At 35.9% G+C, this 9781-nt stretch overlaps 1 protein-coding gene across 1 annotated transcript; it reads right to left on the bottom strand.

Moving 5' to 3' along the window:
• Positions 1 to 3100: 3100 nt before the first annotated feature.
• LOC102592391 (uncharacterized) lies at positions 3101 to 8898 on the bottom strand. The gene is made up of 4 exons (XM_006359926.2): positions 8553 to 8898; positions 8343 to 8411; positions 4700 to 4813; positions 3101 to 3382 (listed from the first exon to the last, which is right to left on the bottom strand). The coding sequence occupies exons 1-4, from the start codon at positions 8814 to 8816 to the stop codon at positions 3101 to 3103; spliced, it is 729 nt and encodes a 242-aa protein (XP_006359988.1). The 5' UTR covers positions 8817 to 8898.
• Positions 8899 to 9781: the final 883 nt, after the last annotated feature.

The following is a 9781-nucleotide window of genomic DNA, read 5'->3' on the forward strand; positions in this document are numbered from 1 at the left end:
CGACCAGCTCTGTATCATCATCTTTCATAATCATTTTTTGCTTCAATTGTGCTGAGAGTGAACTCAACTGACCTTCAACTATCTTGATTGCATCTGCGTGAGAGTTCACTTTATTAGTGAATGATGAAAAGTCGGCTTTTATCCCTTTTAACAAGTCATCCGAACATTCGACTGCATCAAGGATACGTGACTGCAAATCATTCACCCATGGACTACTTGCACTGCCTCTCGGTTTTGGGCTCTCACTTGAATGAGTGTGGTCCTCTTCATGATCCTCCTCCCTTTTACAATAGTCACTTTGCTTGGCCTAATCTTGATAGTATCTTTTTTGCTCTTCCTGCTTGTGATAGTTCCAACCTTGATTCCCACCCCGCTGTAAATAGTGTGGGTGGAAACCCTCCTCGTATCTCTTGGATTTCCAACCTCGATTCTCCCCCGGCTTTGAATAGCCGGAGGAAGAACCCTCCTCAACTCTAAACACTCCATTCGTCCCCTTGGGCTTTTCCACATTCTCCATCATATTCTCTTCAAATAGTGTGGGTGGAAACCCTCCTCGTATCTCTTGGATTTCCAACCTCGATTCTCCCCCGGCTTTGAATAGCCGGAGGAAGAACCCTCCTCAACTCTAAACACTCCATTCGTCCCCTTGGGCTTTTCCACATTCTCCATCATATTCTCTTCTAATAGTTCCATTTGGGTCAACATCTTCTTGATGTTTTCATCCCTCTATGTTTCCTTATCAAGGTTTTCTTGTTTCATTCTAAAGCAAAATGGGGACACTTGATCCTCTTGGGTTTACAACGCTTGATTTATTTTAGTCATGTCATCAAGAAGAAATGAAGCCACCTCAAATGATTGGAACATTATTCCCCCTCGTACCAATTGATCAGCCACCCCTTTATTAACTGAATCAAGAATTCGGTAAAAATATTGGAGTAGTAAATAATTTGGTAGCCCGTGAGTCTGGCATTTAAGTAAGAGTTGCTTAAACCTCACCCACGTTTCATGGATAGGTTCACTCTCCCATCGCTTGAAACCTTGAATGACATCTCTAAGCTTCATCATACTTGATGGGGGAAAGAATATTGTATTGAATGCTATAATCAACTCCTCCCATGATGTGATGGAATTGTTTGGTAACTTGGCCAACCACTTGCTAGCCTCCTCCGTCAAAGATTGTGGAAATAACAGAAGCCAGATTGAATCTTGTGATACATTCTTGAATGACAACAGGTTGCACACCTCTGTAAAAAAATTTACAAGCTCATGCGGGTCTTCGTGTTCTAACCCTCCATAGAGTCCTCGCATCTGGAGGAGATGAGGAGTTTTGCTAGTGACCTCAAATACTGCATTCCCATAAGCTTGTGGTATGCAAATTGCACCTGTTTCACCTGAATGAGATGGATTGTAAACACTATTGACATCAACGATATCATCCCGATGACCTGCTTAGCTACCATTCACCTCTTCCTCACTCATTTTTACTTCTATGTAGTTCAACCAACATTACACAATGCAACCTAAGCCAATTCAACTACAACCAACCAAATCACAAATCAAATGTTCGATCAAAGAATTCGAAGTAACGCTACTCCCCAGTAGCGGTGCCATTTGATTAACATTTCAAGGACACTTCATCCAGTTCTAAGTGTCAACGATCGCTAGTTAGTATGTAACCCAACTAAATGAGTTGGGATCGATCCCACAGAGAGTAGCTTTTCCTTCAAATTCAATTATAGAAGTATGACAACAATATCTTCAACTAAACACTTACTGCACCTTTTTGGTTTAAACTTCAAATTTCAGGTTATAATTATAAATCCAATTCAACACTTAACACTAAACGATCAAATAGAGAGATAACACTTGGGGAATTCAACAACCAATTATTCAATACAACTTAGTGGATGAACATTGATGCTCACAATAGGAGAAATTGTCATTGGTAGGTCGGACTATATGTAAGGAAATTTTCTCTCGAATTGTTACCTTATCTTTGTCAAATTCTCTCGAACTTCAACACTAGATGGAAGATGCCCATCCCTCTTCCTCATCAAATCTACTCTCTCGAGCTAGATACAAATGATAGATTCCACGTTTCACTCTCTCAAGGTGAAATCATGGTGACCCACTACTAAGGATGCTAAATTTGCTGCTTTGGCTCTGTACTTCTCTCTCGAGCAAGCACAAAACACTGAACTTGTTATACTAATCATGCAAGACGACCTCAAAACACAGCAGCATTTCAGACCCACTTCAAATTAACACCATTATTCGCAAATCAATGACACCCACTTCAAATATGGCCTCTGCACATATGTCGACCATAGTACGAGCGGGTCATCCATTGATTATGATGTCTACATATTGTGCACCATATTCTTTCGGCTTCTCTGATTGCTTTGCGATAGCTCTGCATAATTCAATAGGCCCAACTATGTAGCATCTGAACCTTGCCCTGGTTCTTATGCATATTTCTCCTTCCATTTGTGTAATATGGCACCAAGGTTCTTTAGTCCAGGGCATCTCTCATAGTAATGCGGCTCATCGTATATGTAGTAACCATTTCCCTTTATAGTCCATGTCTTCATGTCAGCATTACTTTGACGTCCAAACTTGTTTCTCTCAAACTTATAGGTGTCATGATTCTTTGGATGTGGTTTTTGCTCCACACTTTAACCATGATAACCCCCCACCTTGGTCATTACTATCTCTCATCTCTTCTCCTCTTCGTTTTTCATGCTTAAAACTATAAAAGTTTTGGATTGCATGATGGCTTCATCAATAGTCCTAACCATTCGGCTCTCTAGCTCTACTCTAGCCCAATTTTAATGCCCATCCATGAAGTGAAACAAAATATCTTCATCCGTGAGGTTGGGAATATGATGCTTCAGAGTGGTGAACTCCTTCACATATGCTCGTATGTTACATATCTACTTTAACTCCCTAAACTTGTGATTTGCCTCATAGATTACGTTGTTGGGGAAGAAAGTCTTATTTACCTCTACTTCGAGTTTCTCCCATTTTTGATTGTGAAAAGCCCATTCCCTATCTCGGACTCCTTTCGCTTCCATTAAAACATGTCTGTCTGTGAGAGGTACTATACAACAATGTTGATATTGTTCTGTACGCTCTTCACTTTGTTGCACTTGAAGTAATTCTCCAAATTCCAAAGGAAATACCCTACGTCTTGTGTTTCACAAGCGCCTTTGAACATATGTGTCTTGGGAATCTCAATCTTAGCCTCCATATCTCCATCAGACGTCACATATCCTCCATTTTTAATTCCTCCCTTGAGCGTTTCAATCTCGGCATTAGTGGTTTTGATGGTGCTTAATGCATTGATGAGCCGACACTCAAAGTAAGTGATGATTTCCTTCCACTACAAGAAAGTGGAGATACAACGACATTTTCTAAATGTCGTATTATTATGTTTAAATGTCACAATTTGTTTACTGACATTTATTTTACATTTGGACCAAATGTCGTAAATTTTAGTGTTCGAGAATTTTTTCCGACATTTAGGTAATTGTCGGGAAGAATTTGTGACATTTAGGTAAATGTTGAAAAGAATTTGCGTCATGTACTTTGCAACATATATGTAAATGTTGGTAAGATTTATTACGACATTTATCTTTTGACATTTATGTGAATGTCGATAAGAAATATATGACATTTATTGTTGACATTTAAGGTGAATGTCAGTATGAGATATATGACATTTATTTTCGATATTTAGGTAAATGTCAATATGAGATATAAGATATTTATTTTCGACATTTCGTTAAATGTCGGTATGAAATATATATGACATTTATTTTCGATAATTAGGTAAATGTTGGTATGAGACATATGACATTTATTTTTGACATTTACGTAAATGTCAATATGAAATATATGACATTTAATTTTGACATTTAAGTAAATGTCAATATGAGATATATGACATTTATTTTTTCGACATTTATGAAATATCACTTACACTTTCTGACATTTAAATTAAATGATGGTAAAACAAATTTGAAGACACTTGTGTATAAATGTCACATCAAAATTTCTGACACTTTAGTTAGTGTCAACAAATGCTATTATTGAATGTCATAAAAATTGGTGACATTATTTTATATTTTGCTAAATGTCATATTAATATTCTAATGTCGCTACCAAGTTTCTTAAACATCCCAGAAAAATCTATATATATTTTTTCTCAAGACACAAATACATACAAACAATTTGTGCATTCAAAACTATCTTCTTCATGATAAGCAAGAAATATTATATAAAACAAATATTTTCTAATATTATAATCAAAGAACAAAATAGCAATATAATAAGTTTTCTGTAAAAGTAAACAATGTCAAAACAATTGTTTTTTATCTCAGGTAAAATTGAAATCTAACTAAATGTAATAATCTCAACATAAAACTAACTAATTAACTCCTAATTCAAATAGAATTAAAATCTCCAGTAAATTTGCAATAAATCTTTATGAAATCATCAATCCAAAAGTCGTGCACGTTGAAGTCGATACTTGACCTCATTTTCCTTGAAAATTCTGCACATAAGAAAATTTATAACTATATAATAATAGAAATTATATCCTAGTTAAATAGAACAAATTGAGATATCAAAAATGACTAATTGAATTTTGTAAAAACAAACATATTAAGGAATTGATGCAAAAGCAGTAATTATATACATGAAATTTTCCTCCTTTTAAAAAAAAAGAAAGATCTTGTAGTTTTTTCAAACATACCCACTTCTTTTTATTTGTGCCAACTACGGTAGTTCCAGTCTTCTTGATCATGTTAGCCTAGAGAAAAAACATTAAATTGATTATTTGATACTTTACAAAATACAAAACTTAACATTTCATTGAATACATAAGTGTACCAATTTTTCCAGAAGGAAATAAAAAGGAAGATATATGATTGCTTCAACAAAACAAACATCTAGTGTTGGGACAAAGATACCTTCCTGGGTTGTGAGGAAGGTACTGGAAATCTAGAGATCAGTTAATAAACAGACTAGGAAGCCATGGGACAATTCAACAACTTGTTAAAGCCCAACTTGGGGATATATTTTCAATCCGGAAGATGTATGTAAATTTAATGCATGTTCATCCCAAAGTAGCCTGGAAACATCTTGCTTTACATCCAAAGATACATCCTAGATATAAATTAATTCTATGGTTGGCTATACAGAAACGACTAGCAACAGTTGAGAGATTGCAGAAATTTGGAATCACTGTCCTCCCTGATTGTCTTTTGTAGCCAACACTTAGAAACATTCTCACATTTATTCTTTGAATGTAGTGTGACCAAGAAGATATGGAATTGTATGCTACAATGGTTGGGGCACATAAGACAAATACAAGACTGGGAAACTGAAGTGAATTGGATGAGCCAGATTGCAAGACGAAAAAGGTGGTAGTTGCTGAAATCACAAGTTGTGTGTTTGCGATGGTTGTGAAGGTGATGTTGATGCCAATTCCAAAGATGGGGAGATATTTTGTGGTCCAACAAGTACAGAGGAAACTCAATTCGATACCTTATTATCTATAGAAATACAACAACACATAGAGCAAGAGGATCAAACTTGTATTTGTAATACTGAGGAGGTATTAGTCGTCAGAGAAAATCTAAAAGTGTAGATAAAGGTTTTATGTCAGAGAATGGAGTTCCTGCAAATCATCTATCAACACAGGACACCAGAGACAATGGTTCGGATAGATGGTTTGAGAAATTAGTGAGAAGGCGTCAAAAGTCAGAGACTGATTTCATGCGTACTCCAGAAATGTTGTTGAAGGAAGATGACTTAATGCAACTCAAATAATACTACACAAACTTGTACAAACAGTAAAACTCCATATATACACAGAAACAACATTAAAACATACTAGAAATGAACAATTATCATATCAGAAGTCGCAATGATTAAATAATTGGTATTATGTGTTGGCAGTTCTTGATGTCTAGCAAAGCTGGTCATAATGCACCTGTATTTGAGAAGTACCAACAGAAAACAAAGAACTTTATGTGTTCATGTCTTGCAAAGGGTGACAATATATCAACATACAACGGCAGGAACAATGAGGACATACAATTACAAAATATTTGATATATTAAGGCACAAGACAAGCAGCAACAGTCACATAACCCATCGAATACTTGACGTCACCATACATAACTATAGCAGATTGTTCACAAGGAAGTCATTACAGTTGGTGAGCACACCATCAGACAATGCGGAAGACAAAGAAACATGGATGGCAACAATGGAGATCGAAGATTACCTATTCTTCCAGATCTGCTGGCACATTTCATGTTCTGGTCCATACCCGATAGGAGAGCAACAAATACTAAGGATAGACTTCAAGGAACATTCACCAGCAGCAACACATGAAAGAGAGTGGAGAAGGCCATTCAAAACGAAAGCATCAATAAATGGGAATGAAAAGGGACAAAGATTGTTGAACTCTTCTCAACAATCAACAGAAGAATCTGACAGAAGGACTACACTCCTTTTTTGCTTTGGACTGGGTCTTTGGGCCTATTTTTTTCTTTTGTTTGTTTTGGACATGGGTCTTTGGCCAATTTCAGCTAAATAAAATGGTCCTCAGACCACAAAAATTTAAATTAAAAGAAAAAATAAAGGGTGACAGAAATACCCAGAAAACTCCTGGAGGTCTCATCTATAGGCAAATATGGAACAATATGTATTTTGTTACTAGTGTTGCATTCCTTGCCACTACTTATTCTGACTATTTGGCCTCTGCTGGCAAATACCTCAAGTGTTCTTCTGGTTCTGTTTCTCCGAATGAGCTTCTGTCATTCTCTAAGTCTCAGGTAAAGATTTTAACTTTGATACAGTGCTACAAGCCTGTATTATGACGATTCATCATAAATTGAAGCATGGAACTGGCAATGTATTCTTGGTGAACTAATCATCATGTTTGATGTTGTTCTAGGTGGACTACATTCTTGGTGACAACCCGAGAGCAACAAGTTACATTGTGGGATATGGAAACAATAACCCAAGACAAATACACCACAGAGCTTCCTCCATTGTCTCGTTTAAGGTTAATCCTAGTTTCGTTAGCTGCCGGGCAGGCTATGCTACCTGGTATAGTAAAAAAGGCGAGCAATCCTAATCTCCTTACTGGTGCTCTTATTGGTGGACCTGATGCCTATGACTACTTGACTGATCAAAGAGATAACTATGAGCAAACTGAGCTGCCACTTACAACAATGCTCCGTTGATCGGTGTGTTGGCAAGACTTCATGGTGGTCACAGCGGTTACAATCAGCTCCTCCCAGGTACATTTTAGTGAATTAACATCTTTATATGAGTATTCCGAGGATTCATCATAAAATGACTAGTTTTAGCTAGCCGTCCACCTACTACAACTTGCTTTGGATTGAGACGTAGTAGTTGTTGTAGTACTAAAATCTTCGTATAACTCATTTAGTCTCAAGTTCTAAGTTGTAATAGAGAAAATCCACTCAATGACACATCCAGTGCGCTAAATTTTACCAGACAAGGAATTCTTACTTTTCTAAATGGTTCTGGCAGAGTAATTTGGTCCTCCGATTCCACTAGACATGGGAAAAATCTAGTAGCACAACTCCTTGATTCAGACATTCTTGTTGTTCGAGATGCAGCCGAGGATAAGACTCAAAACTACCTGTGGCAAAGTTTTGACAATCCAGGTGACACAACTTTACCTGGAATGAAGGTTGGGATTAATCTAAAAACTAGTTTTCATCGTTCCCTTTCGTAATGGAAGAGCACAAATGATCCTTCCAGAGGTGAGTTTACCTGGACATTCGATACTGGTGGATTCATGCAAACATTCATTATGAATGGTTCCATTGAACTCTACAGAGCTGGACCATGGAATGTTCGAGTCTTTCCTAATGCACCATCTCGTGACACATCTTGGAATGGTTATAACTATACATACTTATCTGATCCTAATGAAATATTATTCATGTATGAAGTTACATATAGCTCTATCATTGCAAGGGTAGTGATGCAACTAAATAGATAACTAATACACGGATCAAGACTACAATGATCATTAGACCAGTTGGTAATAATATGATAAATTAACATAGTTTATAATTTAACTATACCAACTGAAAAACAACAACAACAACAACAACCAAAAGAAAACGATGATCACTTAGACTGTTTATGTGTACATGACGCGCAATTAACAGTTTGTCGATTAATCCATATTAAACAAGAAAGAGGAATTAGTTGATCTTGTGATCATATAAATGTTAGGATTTACGCATTTAAAATAAAATTCAAAATTTTAATGAAATTTCTCTAACCTTTCTTGTGTGAACACCTGGAACAACTGATGATGGTTGTTGAAAATCTTTAAGTGGGTTATCAGGAACCTGTTGCAAAAGAGGAAGACTATTATACATGAGAGAAACTAAATTTTCATCTAAAAAAAGTATTTTTTTGTGAGCAACACAATTATTTCACCTGCTCTGCTTTTCAAAAGTATTTTTTTGTGAGCAACACAATTATTTCACCTGCTCTGATTTTAAATTTGCATCAATATTAATTCCCAAAGACTCTACATATGCTTGTATTCCTTCCTTCACTTTATCCGCTATAATTTCTTCCATATCCATTTTTGCTTCCGATAATTTTCTCTCCATCACTTCGTTATTCTCTTTTGCTTCCTCTTTCGCTTCTAACAACTTTTTATCCATCGCTTCCATCTCTTTTTTTGCTTCATACATCTTCTCTGTCATCTCAATTTTCATAGATGAGGTAGCTTTTTGAACATCCATCTCAACCCTTGTATCAATATCTCTTTTTTCAGCTTGAGATCGTTTATATACGGGGCCATATACTAAGCTAGGAGATGCTCCGTTTCCTAGAGTTCAGACAATTCCATAAGTGTCTGGTCCCATTACTTGGGAGTACACATTGTCTGATCCCATTACTTGGGAGTACACATCATTAGGAGCACTTCCAGGGACATTCAACTCAGGATACACCTCGGCAAGATCATCCATTTGTTTCTTTTTGAAAGAAAGGTAAAGTAATGAGAAGTTTTTAAAAAAAAATTGTAATAGAAAGAAAGTACCTATATATTTTTAAAGAGTAAGAGTTTACCATAACTTCACCAGCTATCTCATTTACTGGTTCTTATTCGCTCTAATGTGAGTTTTTTTTAACACCTCAATACGAGTTGGCTTTACACCATTATTCATCTTTGTTATATGTTTGAATAGTAAGAGATTGGCATTAAATATTCACGATAAGTATTGTTTAATATATAAATTATAGAAAATAAATAGTGATTACTTCGTACATCGTCTATAATTTGAGAATGACTTTTTCTCCCTGATGTGTGTGGCATAGTCAATTTTTTTCGACTTTCTTTGTTTCTCTCACTCTTTTCCTAGAAATTTGAACACAACAATATATAAGAGGACATGCGCAATCTTGAATATATAAAAGAAATAGCCAAGAAAAAATATAAAAAAGCAGCATAGTTGAGTTTCACAAAGTGCAATCAATTTCTATACAAGAACATTTTGTGCAGGTTGGCAAACTGGACATGTACAACAACATTATTTTTGCCAATTAGAAGAAAGGGGCAAATCCGAAAGAACTTCTAGTTGTTCTACAATAAGAAGTATAATCAGGGGAAACACGACTTTAATAATTTATGACAACTTCTATGAAATTCTCATTTAGTAGAGCAAATGTAGAAATAGAAATCTAGCACATACCTTTGCTGCTTTTG

The sequence above is a fragment of the Solanum tuberosum genome, unplaced genomic scaffold (assembly GCF_000226075.1).
Source record: "Solanum tuberosum cultivar DM 1-3 516 R44 unplaced genomic scaffold, SolTub_3.0 scf00311, whole genome shotgun sequence".
Lineage (NCBI taxonomy): Eukaryota > Viridiplantae > Streptophyta > Magnoliopsida > Solanales > Solanaceae > Solanum > Solanum tuberosum.

Excerpts from the sequence above, each read along its gene's own strand:
- LOC102592391 (XM_006359926.2), bottom strand. The coding sequence starts at position 8,816 with ATGGATGTTCAAAAAGCTACCTCATCTATGAAAATTGAGATGACAGAG. Across the intron at positions 4,814-8,342 it reads CAGGTGTTCACACAAGAAAG|GCTAACATGATCAAGAAGAC; the intron begins GTTAGAGAAATT and ends TTTTTTCTCTAG. Across the intron at positions 3,383-4,699 it reads TAAAAGGAGGAAAATTTCAT|TGGAAGGAAATCATCACTTA; the intron begins GTATATAATTAC and ends ACTTTCTTGTAG.